This window comes from Bombina bombina, chromosome 5 (genome assembly GCF_027579735.1).
Source record: "Bombina bombina isolate aBomBom1 chromosome 5, aBomBom1.pri, whole genome shotgun sequence".
NCBI lineage: Eukaryota > Metazoa > Chordata > Amphibia > Anura > Bombinatoridae > Bombina > Bombina bombina.
The window spans coordinates 244,138,886-244,161,081 of NC_069503.1; the positions used below are offsets into that span (position 1 = coordinate 244,138,886).

A 22,196-nucleotide genomic window follows, 5' to 3' on the forward strand; every position below is an offset into this window, starting at 1 on the left:
GAATTGAGAAAAGCATTTGAGATCTTTTTCTGCCCAATTTATAAATTCTATTTGATCGCATCCAGGAGAGAATTGTGGATTTCCAATCATTGGCAGAAAATGGGAAAATGTGAAATCTATACCGAGCATTGTACAACATTTCTGCCATGCTACAACTATGTTCTTTATTGAGATTAGAGCAGATAATTTACCTGGTAGTAATTGAACTGGACAATGTAGTATTGCCTTGAGCGTATAGGGAGAGACCAGATAAGTCTCCATCTCAAAAGAGGAAATTAACTCAGTTTCCGCAATCCAATCTATAGCTGTCTTTATTAAACAGGCCCAATTATAAAACTTAAAATTAGGGAACGCAAGACCTACAGCTTCAAATTTTTGCATTAATCTATCCAGAGAAATACGCACTTTCTTTTTATCCCAAATGAACTTCGAGCAGCAAGCGTATAATTTCCGGAGGTCCTTACTAAGAATAAAAAGGGGAAGATTCTGAAGGGGATAAAGTAACCAAGGAAAGATAATTGTCTTGACCAAATTGACGCGAGCAGTGATAGATAAACGAAATGATGTCTACAATTCAAGATCAGTTTTGATTTTCTGCAGAAGAGGTGAGAAATTAAGCCTGTACCAATTTTTTGGATTATTATGTAAAACAATACCTAAATAGGTAATTTCTTCAACTAATTTGAATGGGTGATCTTGAAAGCTAGTTCTAACCTTGTTTATCCACATAAGCTCGCTTTTATTAAAATTAACTTTATAACCAGCAAACAAGCTGAACTCTTCCAAGCATTGTAATGTTACCGGTATTGAGTAGGAACAGCCTTTTAGAAATAGCAATAAATCGTCTGCATACAGCAGGGTTTTTAATGTATATGGGCCCACATTAATTCCTCTAAGAAGTGATCTCAAACGAATCGCCAAGGGTTCCAGTGCAAGGTTGAACAGCAGGGGTGACAATGGGCACCCCTGTCTTGTTCCCCGTTCTAGAATAATTTTTTGGGAGAGACAACCGTTAACAATAAGGAAGGAAATTGGTTTTGAGTAAATTTTTTGGATAAAATGAGCAAATTGATTCTTAAAACCAAATTTCTCTAATACTTTAAATAAATGCTCCCACCTGATAGCATCAAATGCCTTTTCGGCATCGAGCGAAAGAATAGCATAATCATCTGTAAGAGTTTTTTCCCCTTCCTTTTGTTTTAAATAATAAAAATAGTCCAGGAAGGTCACTATCTTACGAATATTTTTTGTCGAGGACCTTGCTTTAATAAAGTCGGTCTGGTCAGCATGTACGAGATTACCTAAGAATGACGATAATCTGCCAGAATAGCCATTAAAATTTTATAATCTGTGTTGAGAACAGATATAGGCCTATAGGAGGCCGGATCTTGAGGGTTTTTCCCTTTCTTAAGAATTAATGTGATATTAGCAGCAGAGAAATAGGAAGAGATAGCATTGTCTGAATGGAAATAGTTATTAAACAATTTTTCTAAAGTTGGGATAATTTCTGGTGCCAAAATCCTATAAAATTCTACCGGGAGGCAATCCAGCCCAGGTGCTTTATTCAACCGCATCTTACTAATCATTTTATCAATTTCCTCTGCTGTAATTGGAGCGTTAAGTAATCTCAACTCGTCCTCCTGGATTTGAGGTAGCTGGATTTTAGACCAGAATCTTTCTTGATTATATTTATTGGTGGTTTGCATGGAGTATAATTTCTGAAAATAGGAGAAAAGTACTCTATTAATTTCTCTGGTATCCGTATAGGAAATGTCAGTCTCTTTGATGACTGGGATATAATTCTTCTTCTTCCTATTCTTTATTAATTTTGCTAAGTGTTTAGTTGAATCACCATACTGGCCTCTATATTGCATGCTGATTTTGACCTCTTCCTTTTGAGATCTCTGTTGTAGAAATGTATCTCTTTCTCTTCTGGCCTGTTGATAAGTGTCCCAGCTTTCCGTGGAACGGTGTTCGACATAATTCCTGTAAGTGTTCCTAACTTGATTAGATAACTGACTTTCTTCAAACTCTTCAAACTCTGGTTTCAAATCAGTGGTCTTATCTCTTTTTAATTTTTTTTTAAATTATTTTTTGTTCAAGAATGAGATGTTGATTAAAAGTCCTTTCACTCTTACTACTCCTGACTGTGGGCCTTGTCAATCATTACAGATAATGATGGTTCTTAAATAACCACTAAACATACTTGTAGTAGAATAGCATAATCAGAAAAATCAATTATAAAAAGATAATGAAAAAGCATTTAGTTTGAATGAGTAGTAGATTTCTTTCTGACAATTTTTATAAAGTTCTATTTTCTTTCCTACTGCATCATGTGACTGCCACCAGCCAATCACAATGCATATACGTATAATCTGTGAAAGCGTGCAAATAAAAAGATTGTGCACATTTAGATAATGGAAGTGAATTGGAAAGTTTTGTAAGTTGCTCAATGTGAATCATGAACGTTTAATTTTTACTTTAATAACTCTTTAAAGAACAGTTTGCAGGATCACATGAGCGAGACTGCACTGCTGCTGCCTCCGCATCTTGATAACAGGAGCCCGTCTATGTAATAGATTAAGAAAATGCAAATTTTATGTTAACATTATCAAGTTACTTACTTATGGGCTCTTTTACCACTTTTTATTTGTTTTTGTTTGCTGCTTGTTGACGTATTTATGATTCTTTAGAGGTTAACTTCGTTTCTTACCATATTAAATATTGCATGATGGAATTTGATATTTATTGAAGGATTTTGAATTTGATATTTAATGAAGGAATTTCTTTGCTTAGTATTGTTGTTGCATTTTTATAGACAGTTGCTTTTTTGAAAACAAGAAAATGAATCTTTTTACAGACACATAAATATTACATTGGGGGGCGTTTACCAAGGTTTGGAAGAAATTTGTATCCCTCATGGTGCAGGCTGCAATCTTCTAGTTTAGAAGTTGGGGTTGTAAGACCACAGTTTTCTAACCTCTCCACTAACTAACAATCCCTGCTCTCCTGTGATTGGTTGCACAAAAGCAGGAAGCAGGGCTGCCCAAGCATTTGTTGTGTGATGATAAAAAAAGGACCGGGCATGGTCGGGGGCATGGTCGGGCGTGACGTGGGCATGGTTGGGCTCAGTCGGCGCAACAGAGAGGGGAGAGAAATAGAAAGAGAGGGGGAGAGACAAAAAGAAATATCTAAAGAGAGGGGGAAGAGCAGAAGAGAGGGGAAAGTGTAGAAGAGACGGGGGAGAGAGAGCAAAAGAGAGGGGAAAGAGACAGAGCAAAACAGAGGGGAGAGAGAGCAAAAGAGAGGGGGGAGAGAGAGCAAAAGAGAGGGGGGAGAGAGCAAAAGAGAGGGATGGAGAGAAAGAGCAAAAGAGAGGGATGGAGAGAGAGAACAAAAAAAGGAGAGACAGCAAAAGAGAGGGGGGAGAGAGAGCGCAAAAGAGAGAAGGGAAGAGAAAGCACAAAAGAGAGGGGGAGACAGAGAGCACAAAAGATGGGGAGAGAGAGCGCAAAAGAGAGGGTGAGAGAGAGAGTGCAAAAGAGAAGGGGAGAGAGAGAGCGCAAAAGAGAAGGGGAGAGAGAGCGCAAAAGAGAAGGGGAGAGAGAGCGCAAAAGAGAGGGGGAGAGAGAGAACGCAAAAGAGAGGGGGATAGAGAGCACGCAGAAAATGCGGAGAGAGAGAGCGCACAAGAGAGGGGGAAAGAGAGAGTGCAAAAGAGAGGGGGAGAGAGAGCGCACAAAAGAGGGGGGAGAGAGAGCGCAAAAGAGAGAACGCAAAAGAGAGGGGGGAGAGAGAGTGTAAAAGAGAGGAGGGAGAGAGAGCAAAAGAGAGGGGCGGAGAGGGAGCAAAAGAGAGGGGAGAGAGAGCGCAAAAGAGAGAGGGGAGAGAGAGCTCAAAAGAGAGGGGGGGAAACAGAGAGCTCAAAAGAGAGGGGGGAAACAGAGAGCGCAAAAGAGGGGGAGAGAGAGCGCAAAAGAGAGGGAGCAAAAGAGAGGGGGGAGAGGGAGCAAAAGAGAGGGATGGAGAGAGAGAGCAAAAGAGAGGGATGGAGAGAGAGAGCAAAAAAAAGGAGAGAGACACAGAGCAAAAGAGAGGGGGTAGGGAGAGTGCAACAGAGAGGGGACAGAGAGAGCGCAAAAGAGAGGGAGAAAGAGAGAGCGCTAAAGAGAGGGGGAGAGAGAGAGTGCAGAAGAGATGGGGGGAGAGAGAGAGCGCAAAAGATTGAATTGCTGCTTCTTCAATGAAATATACCAAGAGAACGAAGCACAATTGATAACAGAAGTAAATTGTAAAGTTGTTTGGGTTTAATGCCCCTTTAAGATCCTTTGGCTAACATATTTAATTATCCCCTTATAATACAAGGTTGTGCATTATTCTTTGTGCAAGGTTGGGCAAAAGACAACGCATCCTGCGCTATCGATTGAGCTCCACTTGTAATCTAGCACATTATATTTTAATTCCATATTTCACAAAACAGCACATATGGAAATCAGAGGGCAGTTCTGGAAAAAAAGATCATAAACTGTAAAAAAAATGACCTGCAGAGAGCAGTGACAATTTGCCTTGCTTTATTAAAAAAAAAGGGGGGGGGGAAGCCTATGTGGATTGATGAACACTTTATTCTGTAAAGAGTTGCTAAAATGCCAATAGAGTGAGCTGCTTTATTTCTTTATATTCCCACTGCAATAAGTATTCATTGCCAAAACTAGAATATCACAAACACCTATCACACATGAAATTCAAGACTGGTAATACCTTAAGAGTTGGATTATTTGAAAGATAACTATTATTGGATGGGCTGTAATTGAAAAAAAGAACAAAAGTATCTGTAAAATTAATCAAATAATGAGTTTTTGTGGAAGAGTAGAACATTTTATCTCCGTATAACACAGTCTTTCTTTTCTTTTTTTATTTGAGCAACTGAAGGAACCTATTTTACTTTTATGATTAAATTAAATGTAACAATAGCTAGGGAAAGGGCAGCTTGCTAATATATATCTGTCTGCAATATTGTGGCATGGAGAGTATGGTGAATTTTTCCAACCCATTCCCTCAGCTGTCTGGTGCAAGAATGTCATGTTAATGATCTTAAAGGGACATGAAACACATTTTTTTGTGTGATTCAGAGCATGCAATTTTAAAACTGTTTCCAATATACTTCTATTATTAAATTTGCTTCATTCTCATGGTATTCTTTGTTGAAGAGATACCTTGGAAGGTAGTGTGCACGTGTCTGGACCAATATATGGCAGTAAAAGGTGCTACCATTTAGGGGTCTTGCTAATGTATATTATTCTCGCAAAACTGCTGCTATATAATAGAAGTAAAGTTGTTTAAAATTGAATGATCTTATCTGCATTATGATTTAATTTTTTTTAATTATGCTTATTAAAACAACTTTGCAATGTGCTTTCATTATTTATTTTGCCCCCCTTACCTGGAATTTCCAGTTTTGAAATCTGAAAGAGCACATGGCAGGTTTCACATGCTTAAAGGGATATGGAACCCAATTTTTATCTTTTATGATTTTAAAAAAAATCCAATTTACTTCTATTATCAAAGTTGCTTGGTTCACTTGTTATTCTTTGTTGAAGTGATATCTAGATAGATAGCGTGCACATGTCTGGAGCACTAGATGGCAGCACTTTCCAGCATCACAGGAAAGTGCTGCCATCTAGTACTCTCGCTAATGTATAACATTGTTGCAAAACTGCTGCCATATAGTGCTACAGACACGTGCACACTCCTGAACTTACCTTCCTGCTTTCAACAAACGATAACAAATATATTAAAAATTTGATAATAGAAGTAAATTGGAAAGTTGTTTGGAAATTGTATTCTGTATCTGAATCATGACTGTAAATGTTTGGGTTTTATGTCCATTTAAACCTGAAACATGTATCTCCATAATTTGCAGTTGAATATCTTATATTATTGTGGTTAACACATTGGCAGTGGCAACCCTGTCACCTTTAGACAAAAGCTCAGAATGGCTCGTCCAAATAAGCAAAATAATGGGTGGAATTGACAACTGAAAAACAATTGCAGCAAACAAGATGGTAACCTGTTCTACTCTGTTGATATATTAATCTACAGTAACCTGAGGAAGGCAGTGGAGCCCCGAAACGCGTAGTAGAGTGTGGACCTGGCCAGGCAAACAGTGTTTTGTCTCTCTTGTGTATTTTAAATTTATTTTGTGTTTTACATGTTTTATATGTATATTTTTTCTACTTGAGACAATCTGTTACTACTACACTTGGTACCATATGTACTTAGTGGTTTTATTGTGTACATTTTAAACCACAATAAAATGTATTGTATATTTATCTATATCACATTTGTTTGTTCCTTTTTCTGGGCACTGTCTACATTATACTAATCTACTGGAAGACTGGAGAAAAATGTTTTAATTACAATCTGTTTACTGTCCCTTTAATGGCTGTGTATATAGATCTTCTCTTTCATCCCAGGGGTTGATGTAAGTTTGTCTCCAGGTAACAATATAACCTATGGCTACAACATTCTTTAAAAGGGATATAGTGGCAGCTGCATTGTGACCATGTAAACAGTGCTTCTGAGATATTTTGTTACTAGAGCGACATTCACAAAGAGAGAGGTCATTTAGATAAACATTATATAGAAATAACTTTATAGCAACTCTTTTTGGAAATACAAGCAGTTTAATTCCAATTTTTTTTTTTATGTACAGCTCTTGGATTTTATATTTTAAGGTTCATATTTTGAAAAATGTTTTCAGAATGTAAAAATAAGTTGTTGTTTTTTTCTTTGAAACCAGCATAAGTGTAATGGGTAGAAAACCAATGTGATATTGAAAGAAACAGAAGCATACAAAGATGAAATAGTGTGAATATACTGAAATTAAATACCCAGTGATTGTATTTATGATCACAACACCTGGATAATTACTACATACAACAATATTTGAAAGAAGTAGGATTGGCTAAATATCAGAGGTAAACTACATGGAAAGTGTCTTAAAGCAGAAACTATTCTTTAATCTGTCTACTAACCCCCAAGGTACATTCTTTGCAGTAAATGTAACTCTAAGTCCAGAGCACAGTGTAATTTAAAACCTTAAGTCAGTAAAATTGTTCACTTTTAAAAGACTGCTAATTAGGGGATTAGAACAGAAAAGTAGTGAAGGAGTTAATTGAATACTGTTTTTGTTCCTTTTATAGAGAAGCGATTAACCCCTTCTTGATACTTAAAAGGCAGGATCTTTTTAACACTCTATGTAACTGACATTTAAAGAGTTTCGTATCTTCAGATAAAGGAAACATTCTCTAAAATATATTTTGCATAAAAAAAAAAAAACAAGATCAGTTTTCCTACTGGAAAGTAAGGACAACTCCTACAGTGTTACTAATAGGCAGAGAAAACCTCAACAATCAATCTGTTAAAAAACTGTAATACATTGTATTAAAACTTTTGTAAGAAGAAACAATAAAAAATGTGACATTTATGCCCCAACTCTAATTTTGCTGTACTTTTCAAACATCCAATCAAATTTAAAACATGTATTAGCTTAAATATTGCATGGTAAGAACTATATAAATATTTAAAATTACTGTCTGAAAGTTAGTCTTGATCATTGTTAGAATTTAACATTTTCACTGGACAATACACTCACCCAGTCTGATCTGTTTTTAGATTAGATTAGAATTTTGTATTTGAAGCACACATTTAGCTAGATTACAAGTGGAGAGCTAAATTAAAAAAAAAAATCTGCACTTAGAAGTTTTTGGGGGCTAAAGTCGGCGGCTGTGGGGTGTTAGAAAAAAAAATGGAACTGAAAAGTGCCTTTACATAGCGGTTTATGTATATATATATATATATATATATATATATATATATATATATATATATATATATATATATATATATATATATATAAAAATAAATATGTGTATATACACATATTAACACATAAATATATATGTATATAATAACATACATATATATATATTTACAATTTGCTACCATCGATGCGCTACTTATCCTCTTCGCTTCGCTAGTTCTCTTGCCGTGTCTGGTGGCATGACAGTGAAGCTCCCATTGGAGCCTATGGACGCACCCTCTCTTGAGGGCAATGCTTTTGTGCAATGTGAACACGAGGTCACGTTTGCATTGCACCTTACCTGTAATACCAGCGCACATTTGCATGCGCTGGTATTACAAAGTGGAGCACAAATATTGCTTTAGCTAAAGCGATATTTTGCACTCCACTTATAATCTGGCTCCTTACCAGCTGTGCATAAAAATAATCTCATGCCATTAAAATGTGGATAATAATATAATTTTTAAAATAAATGTTGTATGATTAACAATGTTTTATTTTATTTTGCACTACATGTGGTTAACACAACAACCTTCATTTTTCCTTGGACATAAAATGAAGATGTTATGAATGTACAGAAGAGTTTGACTTAAGACTATGACAAAGAATTCTTTTGGAAGTGGTTGAATGCTTACGAATACAAATAAGGAGATTTAACAAATTGTAGATTTCAGCAAACTCAGATCAAATAGTCTTGCTTCAAGCAAATCTACCTTGGGTGGGCTGGCAATTGTACAGCAAAAGTCCACATTTGGTATTTATTATTTACAAAGGAAAAAGTTGACATTTGATTAAGTTTATGAGCTTGTATGTATTTTTTATTTATTTTGCACATATATCAAAAGGAGAGATTAGGTAGTTTATAACATGTGCTACATTGATATCAGCTAAATATAAAAATATAGACATTTATCTTATTTAACATGTTTTTTTATTACACAATGTTTGTTTTGCAAGCACTATTTCCTGTCATGTAGTGATCCAGGCATGTGCTTGTTAGCCATCTAGATATCTCTTCAACAAAGAAGAATTACATAAGCAAATTGGATAATAGAAGTACATTTGAAAATGGACTAAGTCAATAGTTTGTGCATATGTGTTACTGGCTACCAAGGATGACTAAATGTATTGCGTGACTGGCTGCCAAGAAAGTAGCATCACTGCTATTTTTCTTAATAATAGTCACCAGAGTTTACCAGCAGTTGGGGGTAAAATCACTGCATTTTTACTGGCAACTGAGGGGAAAGAAGAATTGGGGAGGGTCTAGGGCATGACAGTGCCTAACACTATTCTATGTTTGCCTACTGGTTGTCCAGTATCTAACCTGTTCTCATTAAGAGCAATCATAACATTTTGACATGTTAGTGTGCCCTGAGAACTGAAGTTGGGAAACCATGTTTATACAGTAAGAATTTAGTGGCCAGATTGTCTTCCCTCAGGAGTTAGGTTGGACATTGCTGTCCTGGTTCTGCTCTATGGTACTCAAAATGACATTTTACTGATGGGTACAACTACAGCAACATGGTTATGCTATTGTTTTTCCTCCTGTAACTGCAGTTCTCCTAAAAGTTGTTCTCTGATTTTAATCCAATGCAGAAGTCAGTTGGCAAAACTCTACATCTTTATACTGGGTGCTGCCATCTTGCCTTGCACGTATTATTGCTCCCTGTGACAGAAGCATTGCAATTACACAGATCAGTGATGTTGCTGGCCTTTTGACAGCTTTATCTTGTACTGGGGATTAGATTGCACATTAGAAAGCAGGAGAGAGAGTGTGTGTGTGTATATATATATATATATATATATATACACACACACAATTTTGACAGAGTTTAACCCCTTAGTGACCACAGCACTTTTCAATTTTCTGACAGTTTGGGACCAGGGCTATTTTTACATTTCTACGGTGTTTGTGTTTAGCTGTAATTTTCCTCTTACTCATTTACTATACCCACACAAATTATATATTGTTTTTCTCGCCATTAAATTAAATACTTTTTTAAAATACCATTATTTTCATCATATCTTACAATTTACTTTAAAAAAATGATAAAATATGATGAAAAAATTGAGAAAAACACACTTTTTCTAACTTTGACCCCTAAAATCTGTTACACATTTACAACCACCAAAAAGAACCATGCTAAATAGTTTCTACATTTTTGTCCTGAGTTTAGAAATACCCAATGTTTACATGTTCTTTGCTTTTTTGCAAGTTATAGGGCAATAAGTACAAGTAGCACTTTGCTATTTGCAAACCATTTTTTTTTTTTTCAAAATTAGCGTAACACTGATATCTGTCAGGAATCCCTGAATAACCCTTCACATGTAAATATATTGTTTTAGTAGACAACCCAAAGTATTGATCTAGGCCCATTTTGGTATATTTCATGCCACCATTTCACCGCCAAATGCATCAAATAAAAAAAAATCAATAACTTTTTCACTAACTTTTTCACAAGGTGGGGATGTCATCATCTCCTCAATTTCTCACTGAAATTATTTACAAACAGCTTGTGCAATTATGACACAAATCGTTGTAAATGCTTCTCTGGGATCCCCTTTGTTCAGAAATAGCAGACATATATGGCTTTGGTGTTGCTTTTTGGTAATTAGAAGGCCGCTAAATGCCGCTGCGCACCACATGTGTATTATACCCAGCAGTGAAGGGGTTAATTTGGGAGCTTGTAGAGTTAATTTTAGCTGTAGTGTAGTAGACAACCCAAAGTATTGATCTAGGCCCATTTTGGTTTTTCATGCTACCATTTCACCGCGAAATGCGGTCAAATAAAAAAAAAAATTGTTCACTTTTTCATAAACTTTAGGTTTCTCACTGAAATTATTTACAAACAGCTTGTGCAATTATGGCACAAATGGTTGTAAATGCTTCACTGGTATCCCCTTTGTTTAGAAATAGCAGACATATATGGCTTTGGTGTTACTTTTTGGTAATTAGAAGGCCGCTAAATGCCACTGCAAACCGCACTTGTATTATGCCCAGTAGTGAAGGGGTTAATTAGGTAGCTTGTAGGGTTACTTTTAGCTTTAGTGTAGAGATCAGCCTACCACCTGACACATCTTCCCTCCCCCACCTCACAATTGTCACCGCCATCTTAAGTACCAGCAGAAAGTCTACCTGTACTAAAATAAAAGGCTTTATTATTTTTTTTTAATAGTTATTCTGCAGTGTTGGATCCCCCCCTTAGCCCCCCAACCTCCCTGCCCCCCCCCAAACAGCTCTCTAACCCTCCCTCTCTACCTAGTTGCTACCATCTTGGGTACTGGCAGCTGTCTGCCAGTACCCAGTTTGTTAAATAAAATCCTAATTTTCTGTAGTGTAGCTGCCCCCTCTCAATACCCTCCCCCTCCCCCTCCCAGATCCCTTGCCCAACATTGATTCCCCCCTCCCACTCCATCTTTCTCATACCATTTACTATAATTTAATGGAAATGTGGCGCGCAAACGCAGGAACCCCTGCCCCCCACTCACTCCTGCCTCCCCCCGTGGCGCACTCTGGACAAACAGGATATGAAAGATAACCACCAATGGGCCGCCCACCACCTCACTGCTATGGCTGCCACTCACCAATGATCGGCATTATCGATTATCACAGAGTGGCCCTCTCTGCATCGGTGGGTAAACAACATACATTTCTATCTGTATGAGGAGAGTCCATGGCTTCATTCCTTACTTGTAGGAAATACAGAACCTGGCCACCAGGAGGAGGCAAAGATACCCCAGCCAAAGGCTTAAATACCTCCCCTCATCCCCCAGTCATTCTGCCAAGGGAACAAGGAACAGTAGGAGAAATATCAGGGTATAAAAGGTGCCAGAAGAATAACAAAAGTTTAGGTCTGCCCAACAGAGAAAACGGGCAGGAGCCATGGACTCTCCTCATACAGATGGAAATGAAATTATCAGGTAAGTATAATTTATGTTTTCCATCTTAATATGAGGAGAGTCCATGGCTTCATTCCTTTCTTGTGGGAAACATATTCCCAAGCTCTAGAGGACACTGAATGAAAAACAGGAGTATTCTGAGGGCACCACAGCCTGCAGAACCTTTCTCCCAAAAGCTGCTGTAAAACTTTGAAAAAGTATGTAAGGAGGACCAGGTAGCCGCCCTACAAATCTGCTCCTTAAAGGCCTTATTCTTGAAGACCCAAGAAGAAGCCACTGCTCTAATTGAATGAGCTGTAATCCTCTGAGGAGGCTTATGTCCCGCTGACTCATATGCTAAGCACATAATGCTCCTCAACCAAAAAGATAGGGAAGTGGAAGAAGCCTTCTGCCCTTTGCGCTTCCCAGAATAGATAACAAACAATGAAGAAGTCTGTCTAAAACCCTTTGTAGCCTGAAGATAGAATATCAGAGCCCGAACCACATCCAAATTATGAAGTAATCGCTCCTTCAAAGAAGAAGGATTAGGACACAAAGAAGGAACCACAATCTCCTGGTTGATGTTGCGATCAGACACAACCTTAGGACGAAAACCCAACCCAGTGCGAAAAACAGCCTTATCAGCATTAAAAACTAGGTAAGGAGGCTCACATTGCAAGGCCGCCATCTCAGAGACTCTGCGGGCCGAAGCAATAGCCAATAGAAAAAGAACCTTCCAAGACAATAACTTAATGTCTACTGAATGCATGGTATCAAACGGAGTCCTCTGCAAAACCTTAAGAGCTAAATTTAAACTCCAAGGAGGAGCAGAATGTCTAAACACAGGCCTGATTCTAGACAGAGCCTGAAAAAAAGACTGAAGAGCCTCTTGTGTAATAACACCGATAGAGCTGAAATCTGTCCCTTTAAGGAACTATCCGCAAGTCCCTTCTCCAAACCATCCTGGAGAAAGGAAAGAATCCTGGATACCCTGACCTTATGCCAGGGGAAGCCACATTTTTCACACCAGAATAGGTAGGTCCTCCACACCTTATGATATATGCGACGGGTAACCGACTTTCTAGATTGAATGAGGGTATCAATCACCCTCTCAGAAAAACCACTCCTGGCAAGGACTAAGCATTCAATCTCCACGCAGTCAGCCTCAGAGAATCTAGATTCTGATGAACAAAAGGACCCTGTACCATCAGATCCATGCGACAAGGTAACCTCCATGGAGGAGATGATGACATCCCCACCAGGTCCGCAAACCACATTCTTCGTGGCCACGAAGGAGCAATTAGATTAGTTGCAGCTTGCTCCTGCTTGATGTGGGCCACTACTCGAGGTAGAAGTGGCATCAGAGTAAATATGTAAACTAGGTTGAGCCCCCAAGGCACCGCTAAGGAATATATCATATCTGCCTGGGGATCCATTGGCTGCAACCCATATCTGGGTAGCTTGGCATTGAGTCTGGATGCCATGAGATCTATCTCCGGCATCCTCCATCTGTTGCAAATCTCCGCAAACACCTCGGGCTGGAGAGACCATTTCCCCAGATGAAACAATTGCCTGCTGAGAAAATCCACTTCCCAGTTGTCTACACCCGGAATGTGGACCACTGACAGCGAGCATTCATGGGCCTCCACCCAATCCAGGATCTGCGATACTTCCCTCATGGCTAGGGAGCTTCTTGTTCCCCCATGATAGTTGATGTAAGCCACAAGGTAATGTTGTCCGATCGGAATCTGATAAACTGGGACAAACCCAGAAGAGGCCAAGCCATCAGAGCATTGATGTTGATCAGAAGGAGAGACTCCTCTCGAGTCCACAGTCCTTGTGCCTTCCTGGCACCCCAAACAGCTCCCCATCCTGATAGACTTGCATCCGTAGACACAATCTCCCAGGATGGTCTCAAGAAGGATGTCCCCTGGGAAAGGCCATCTGGACAGAGCCACTAAGAGAGTAATTCTCTTGCCGTTCCATTGCCTCAGCATGCACAACTGTAGAGGTCTGAGATAACACCTGGGAAATGGGATGATATCTATGCTGGACACCATGAGCCCAATCACCTCCATACACCGGGCCACAGATGGCTTTAAGGAGGTCTTTAGGGCAAGACAACTGGAAGTAATCTTGCACCGTCTCTGGTCTGTAAGGAATATCTTCATGGATATGGAATCTATTATCGTGCCCAGGAATTCCACTCTGGTATTGGGAACCAGAGAACTCTTTCCTAAGTTAATCTTCCATCTATGAGATTGAAGAAGGAGAAGAAGAGCTCTCAAATGTTCTTCTGCCAGCTGTCAGAATGGATCTTGGACCAGAATGTTGTCCAAATAAGGTGCTACTGCAATACCTCTGGATCTCGCCACCGCGAGAAGAGCTCCCAGAACCTTTGTAAAAACTCTGGGAGCAGTAGCCAGACCAAAGGGGAGAGCTACAAACTGGAAGTGCTGATCCAGAAAAGCAAATCTTAGGAACTTGAAATGCTTCTTGTGTATTGGCACATGAAGGTAAACGTCCTTCAAGTCTATCGTGGTCATGAACTGTCCCTCTTGAACTAAGGGCAGACTAGACCTTATCGTCTCCATCTTGAACGATGGCACCAACAGAAACTTGTTTAAGCACTGTAGGTCCAGAATCGGGCGTAACGTACCCTCCTTCTTTGGGACCACAAAAAAGGTTTGAGTAATATCCCATACCCCTTTCTGCTAGAGGTACTGGTACAATGACTCCTAGGGAGGAGAGATCCTTCATGCATCCTAGAAAGGCATCCCATTTTTCTGGTCTTGAAGACAGGTTTGATAAGAGGAATCTGCCCCTGGATTTCTTGGCATTCAGGTGGATAATCTGCATATTAGCATCACAAATAAACTAAATAGCTACCCTCAAAGCCTCAATTCTTTCCTAGAATTCATCTAGGGGAGTATCCACCTCAATCATCTCCGACAAAGAATCACACCAATAGGTAGCGGCTCCAGCCACTGCAGCAACTCTTAACAGAGTTTCTAGCTTCTTATCCATGGGCTCCATAAACGACGAACTATCCTCAAGCGGGATAGTGGTGTGCTTAGCAAGCATGGAGATAGCTCCGTCCACCATAGGGACAGATCCCCATAATTCTAGTTGGGCATAAGGAACCGGGAACAATTTCTTAAAGGAAGAAGAAGAGGAAAAAGAGGATCTAGGTCTTTCCCATTCATTCTTAATGATATTTGCCATCTTTACGAGAACCGGGAAAGTTTGTGGTACCACCCTGTCCTCATACACCTTATCAAGCTTAGAAATAGAAGGTTCTTCGGGTAACTTGGGTTCCAGAAACCTCTAACGTAGCCAGCACTTCCTTTAACAGAAAGCGTAGATGCTCTATCCTAAATCTAAAGTCTGGTTTCTCCGCAGCCAGAAGCCTAGAGGCAGCCGATTCCGACCCAGAAAGAGCCTCCTCTGAAGAATCAGAGGCGTCTTCATCAGCGGACAATCTAGTATCAGATAAATCCAACAAGCTAGTCGATGAACCCTGGGAAGGATAGCAATATTTAACCTTTCGCTTGTGCTTATCAGGGCGAGGTAAAGCACTAAAGGAAGCAGACACTGCCGTTTGCAACTGTTCAGTAAAGTCTGGTGGTAACAGGGCCCCTCCCGAAGGAGGATTAGTAGTGCAATGGGGAGCTGCATGTGTAATGGGAGATGATTGCAGGGACCGCACCTCACGGGACAGAGACCCCTCAGAGGTGGACGGCTCAGTGGTACTGAACAACTTGTACTTTTTAGAGATAAGTACTTTATCGAGACATGTGGAAAATAATTGAGCAGAAGGGTATGCCGTAGCCTCCTCACAATAAAAACTGGTATTAGATTTGGTTAAAGAGGGAGTACTCTCTAACGCATCCTCCATAGCTTGCGCTTTAATGATGGACTACAGAATATTAAATGGCACCTTTATACTCCCAATGGCTGGGGCACTCACCACCTCCTATGACCCAGGCCCCACAGAGAAACCTCTTCTTCTCCTGCAAACCGCACAGTCATGGAAGAGGAAGTTAACGAGGCCACACCCAGTCACATGGAGTACCATGTAGGACCGCCCCTGCTGTAGGGAGAAAAGTGTGCCAAACTGACAGGCTGCACAGTTATCCGAAATGAAAGTAAAACCTGAATGTTCTTACATCTGCCAGAGCCCCATCTCACACATGTCGCAGCATAAAACATAATAAAGTAAATCATGCATAATCCCCCCTGTTCAATAATCCCCTTCCGGAGATATTAACCCTCGATTCCATACAGATAAAGGAGTCACACTGTGACCCTGTCTTCTTTACGTTATCATATAAGATAAAATGAAACAATCTTATCGGAATCATCACCGTGAAACAGACACACAGCCTCTCAAGTTTGACAGTCTTGTAGCATCGCACCTGACATGGACTTGAGTGAAAGAAGCAGGCAATGAAACTCGTCAACACTGATTGCTTAGGAGTTGTTAATACGAGTCTGGATGGCTTCGCAGAAAGACTCTCCCTGCATCTCCAGACCCTAACATTCATCTATGCTCTCACTGAGAGACTGACAAGACTACTTAAAACTCCAGTCCCATAGCAAAGAGTACTACCCTCCATAAGAGACTACTCTGAATCTTCCGACACTTCTCTACCATCTGATTGTGACAAAAGGCAAAGAATGACTGGGGGATGAGGGGAGTGGGGGAGGTATTTAAGCCTTTGGCTGGGGTGTCTTTGCCTCCTCCTGGTGGCCAGGTTCTGTATTTCACACAAGTAAGGAATAAAGCTGTGGACTCTCCTCATCTCCTCATATTAAGATAGAAAAGGGTATTGCAGTAATGCCTCAATATCGAGGCATTACAGCAATACCCTGAAAGCATCTTGAAGCGATCACAATTGTCTCCAGCGCTTCAAACCCCAGAGGACGTGTCAGGCATGTTCTTGGTCATTAATAAAGGAAAGTTCTTCTCTGTGAAAGGCACATGTTGAGCAAAAAGAGGATGCTTCTTGGGTGGTAACTAGCCACAGAACAAGCTATTATGCTATAGTTCATTCCCAGGTTGAGCGCTTCTCTTCTTTTATTTATGCAAATTATGACACTAAGGGAAGTCTCCCTAAGTGTGATGCGGGAATCCAGATGTGGACCCATTGCTCAGTGTGCCTAGAGGGATATGGCTGCACCTCACTGATGAGGCCCACAATAGGCCGAAACGTATGTCTGAGGTTTTGCTGTTTCTCTCGTTCAGAGAGGGATTGCCTGGTATTTCGGGCTGGACTGTACTGTGAAGTCAGGATCAGACTGATATGCTTCAGGAAAGTTCTTCTCTGTGAAAGGCACATGTTGAGCAAAAAGAGGCTGCTTCTTGGGTGGTAACTAGTCATAGAACAAGCTATTATGCTATTGTTCGTTCCCAGGTTGAGCGCTTCTCTCTTTCTATTTATGCAAATTAGGACACTAAGGGAAGTCTCCCTAAGTGTGGTGCTGGAATCCAGACGTGGACCCGTTGCTCAGTATGCCTAGAGGGATATGGCTGCACCTCACTGACGAGGCCCACAATAGGCCGAAATGTACGTCTGGGGTTTTGATGTTTCTCTCGTTCAGAGAGGGATTGCCTGGTATTTCGGGGCTGGACTGTACTGTGAAATCAGGATCATGGTGATATGCTTCAGGAAAGTTCTCTGTGAAAGGCACATGTTAAGCAAAAAGAGGCTGCTTCTTGGGTGGTAACTAGCCACAGAACAAGCTATTATGCTAATGTTTGTTCCCAGGTTGAGCGCTTCTCTTTTTTTATTTATGTTCTTGATCATTAACTGTATTTTTTTGTAGGACGTGCCTGACACGTCCTTGGTCGTTAAGGGGTTAAAAGCTATGTAACAAATATTAAAAAAAAAATCCCTCATCTATAATATAGTGAAAAGCAGCCACTGCAAATTTTTGAAGACCTGCACTTGTGCAGCTAAACTAAAGTCCATGATATGGCTTGTCAAGAAGTCAACAGTATTACTGATCTGTGAATGTGCACTTATATCACAGGGTGCAAGAATACTTAAATTCCAAGATGGTGGCACCTAGTGTGAAGTAAATAACTTCAGTAACCAGCACTTTAAAGGGTTAAAATAAGAGTAAAGCTTTGAAGAGAGCTGCAGTCACAGGAGGAAAACAACACAATAGTGAGTAGTAACATTGCTGCTGTAGTCTTTCCAAGCAGTTTAATGTCCCTTTAATCATTTAAATTGTGTTAAATCTATAGGCAAGATTACATATACGGCGCAAGTTTCAGCGTAACTGCTGAAACCCGCGTAGCCAGTAAAGTCCCCCCTAACAGTAAACCCCCCACACACCAAACCCCCCAAAATAAAAAAATCTAACACTAAAAAAGGATTGGGGGGTGTTTTTTTTATTTTGGGGGAGCTATATTACTTTCATAGGGATTAGGTTTCATTTTTTTATTTTTGATCATTTGTTTTATTATTTTATGTAATCTTAGACTTTTTTATTTTTTGTAATTTTAGATTAATTTAAACTAGTTTTTTTATTTTAATTGTAATTTAGGGTTTATTATTTTAATTGTAATTTAGGATTATTTTAATTCATGTAATGGGGTTAATTTAGGGGGTGTTATTTTAGGGAGCTTAGTGATTAGTTATTTGCATTGTGGGAGCATGGCGGATTAGGGGTTAATAGTTTAAATAGCTTGATTGCGTTGTGGAGGCATGGCGGATTAGGGGTTAATAATTTAAATAGATACTTTGCGATAAGGGGGCATGGCCGATTAGGGTTTAATAGTTTAAATAGATACTTTGCGATATGGGGGTTGGCGGATTAAGGGTTAATGGTTTAAATAGATACTTTGCGATATGGGGGCATGGTGGTTTAGGGGTTAATAGATTTATTATAAGTTGCAATGTGAGGGGGATGGCGGATAGAAGGGTTTTGACGTGTCGGGTTAGATTTCAATGGGAAAAAGGTCTCTAAGAGCACCTTTTTCCTGTTTTACACCTAGTTGAGCTGGGTGTAATTTATGTTAATGTATCGGCAGCCTCTGACAGTGTATTAAAGGTTTGCGTGAGCATTGGAAACCGGGTATAATTTAAAGATTAGCGTCTTACACGATAATGTTTTCGGCAGCCAGAGTCCGGTTGCTGAAATTAACGGGCCGTTGGAAGCAGTCGGTGAAGGATATTGCTTCCGACAGCTTGTTTAACGATTTGCGAGTGCACGCAAACCAAATTACGGCTCAATGGAAATGAGCCCAATATCAGCTAATGAGATTCCCATAATGACTTCTTAAAGGGACAGAGTACCTGCTACATAACTTTCACTAATTGACTTTAACTAATAACAACTGCAAAACAATAGACTTTATAGTAACATAATGATTGTGGCTAGTTTTATAAGATGCAAACTCGAGCGTGGATTACCAGTGTCGTCGCCAGAATTTACTTATAAGTGGTACTTGCCAGAGGCTCGCTGCTGTTTTGTTGGTTAGGCGGTTATGTGGGGTAGGTGTTGAATGGTTGGAGCTTGACATGTCATTAGTGGGGTTAGGGATCCATGGATGAGGTTAAGCAGAGCTTTGGGGAACCTTGTTAAAGTTGTGGTGGGCAAATGGTAGATTGCACTTGGGGGGCAACCATTATGCCGGGGGGGGGCTACTGCCCCCTCTGTTCCCCTTTTGTAGATGCTATGGCAGGTTGGCTTTTCCAAATATGGCAAATGGTGGGTGGAGTTTGGCTATTGAAAAACAACTGCATTAAACAAGATGTTAATTTGTTTTATAAATGTTTAGACTTGAGTGATATGTTAATCTATAGAAAGGCAACAGAAATGTCAGGTGTTTACTGAACATTTAAACTGCTAAACTTTTACAAAAGATTTTTTATCCTGCCTTGAATTATACCAACTAACAGGGGTTGTTAGACATTAAAATGTATTGCTGATAAAGGAACAGTCCCAGAATATGGTTTAAGACACTTCACAGTTCAAAGTATTTAGACAACATGGCTGCTTTAGCATTTTTTCAGTTCTGTGACTTGTGAGACATATACAAGTGCTAGATGCCAATAGCTGAATTTACCTGGGAGCTGATTGGTAGCTACATTTAATGCAAAGTGCATGCAGCATATCTACCAAAGATCTCCCAGTTAAAGGGACAGGAAATCCCAAAATATTATTTCATGATTTGGATAGAACATACAATTTTAAACAACTTTTCAATTTACTTCTATTATCAAATATGCTTCATTATTTTGTAATCCTTTCCTGAAGGAAAAGCATTGCACTACTGGCAGCCAGCTGAACACATCTAGTTAGCCAATCACAAGAAATAAATGTGTGCAGGCACCAATCAGCAGCAAGATCCAACTAGTGTGTGATATGTGCATATTCATTTTCAACAAGGGATACCAAGAGAATGAAGCACATTTGAAAATAGAAGTTAATTTAAAAGTGTCTAAAATTGCATGCTCTATCTGAATCATGCAAGTTTAAAGGGACACTGAACCCAATTATTTTCTTTCGTGATTCAGATAGAGCATGAAATTTTAAGCAACTTTCTAATTTACTCCTATTATCAAATTTTCTTCATTCTCTTGGTATCTTTAGTTGAAATACAAGAATGTAAGTTTAGATGCCGGCCCATTTTTGGTGAACAACCTGGGTTGTTTTTGCTGATTGGTGGATACATTTATACACCAATAAAAGTGCTGTCCAGATAACTGAACCAAAAAAAACAAGCTTAGATGCCTTCTTTTTTAAATAAAGATAGCAAGAGAACGAAGAAAAATTGATATTAGGAGTAAATTAGAAAGTTGCTTAAAATTGCATGCTTTATTTGAATCATGAAAGAAAAAATTTGGGTTCAGTGTCCCTTTAATTTTGACTTTACTATCCCTTTAACTCTGCCACTTAGAGCATGCATGTGGTGTTGGTCTCACAAAAAAAAAAAAAAAAAAAGGTTTAAGCAGATCTTGTTATACAGTGGATTTACCATCATTTTAAAATATTTGATTATTTTACAGGAGAAAATGAAGTACCCTCAGAAGATGCATTAATCCTGCAATTGCATCTTGCAAAAGGACAGGAAAAGTTTGTTGAATCATTGAAAAGCCAGCAAAAGACAATCAGCGACTTACAGCAAAAACTTTCTGACCAGCAAGCCTTACTGGTCAACCAGCAGCGAGAAATTATAGAGCAACAAAGAAAAATGTACGAACAGATGGATATGATTAAAGTCCAGTACAGCATTCTGTTTGATACAGTAAAGCAAATGTCATTCCAAAGTTTACAGGAAGATATACAAAATTATTTTGAAGCACATCTTCAAGGATTACAGAACCAGGTCAGGAATAATCTTCAGAAGACATATTCAGTGCATAAATTGGATGTGGATGCAAAAGTCATTGATGTTGAAGGAACTTCAATGACATGTGGTCCTTGTGAAAGTGATGAATATTGTAATTTTCAAAAGACTCCTCCTAAGTGTGAAAAGTGCACATTATGTCCTGCTGGATTTTTTCAACTGTCTGACTGTACTGAAAATGTTGACCGAATTTGCCAGGTAATTTGATTAGTAGTTGTATTTTAGTAACTAGCATGTATCTATGAAGAAGCAGAATGGAAAACAATGTCTGTTTGCTAACTATTGCAGTGTGAGACAATAGTATTTACTATAGACTATTAACCAATTTAATTTCATGAAACAGCGTTTAAAAGGAAAACATAATTTATGTAAGAACTTACCTGATAAATTCATTTCTTTCATATTAGCAAGAGTCCATAAGCTAGTGACGTATGGGATATACATTCCTACCAGGAGGGGCAAAGTTTCCCAAACCTCAAAATGCCTACAAATACACCCCTCACCACACCCACAAATCAGTTTAACGAATAGCCAAGAAGTGGGGTGATAAGAAAAAAGTGCGAAAGCATAAAAAATAAGGAATTGGAATAATTGTGCTTTATACAAAAAAATCATAACCACCACAAAAAGGGTGGGCCTCATGGACTCTTGCTAACATGAAAGAAATGAATTTATCAGGTAAGTTCTTACATAAATTATGTTTTCTTTCATGTAATTAGCAAGAGTCCATGAGCTAGTGACGTATGGGATAATGACTACCCAAGATGTGGATCTTTCCACGCAAGAGTCACTAGAGAGGGAGGGATAAAATAAAGACAGCCAATTCCGCTGAAAAATAATCCACACCCAAAATAATTTAAATTTTATAATGAAAAAAACTGAAAATATAAGCAGAAGATTCAAACTGAAACAGCTGCCTGAAGTACTTTTCTACCAAAAACAGCTTCAGAAGAAGAAAACACATCAAAATGGTAGAATTTAGTAAAAGTATGCAAAGAAGACCAAGTTGCTGCTTTGCAAATCTGATCAACCGAAGCTTCATTCCTAAACGCCCAGGAAGTAGAAACTGACCTAGTAGAATGAGCTGTAATC

The 22,196-nt window shown here is 39.1% G+C and overlaps 1 protein-coding gene across 3 annotated transcripts in view; it reads left to right on the forward strand.

The window, feature by feature from the left end:
• LOC128660208 (uncharacterized) overlaps window positions 1-22,196 on the forward strand; it is a 96,387-nt gene that overhangs the window by 51,738 nt on the left and 22,453 nt on the right. For all 3 annotated transcript variants that reach the window (XM_053713924.1, XM_053713925.1, XM_053713926.1), the window contains exon 3: window positions 20,764-21,302. In XM_053713924.1, the coding sequence (XP_053569899.1) occupies window positions 20,764-21,302 (539 nt within the window). The remainder of the gene's footprint in view (window positions 1-20,763; window positions 21,303-22,196) is intronic.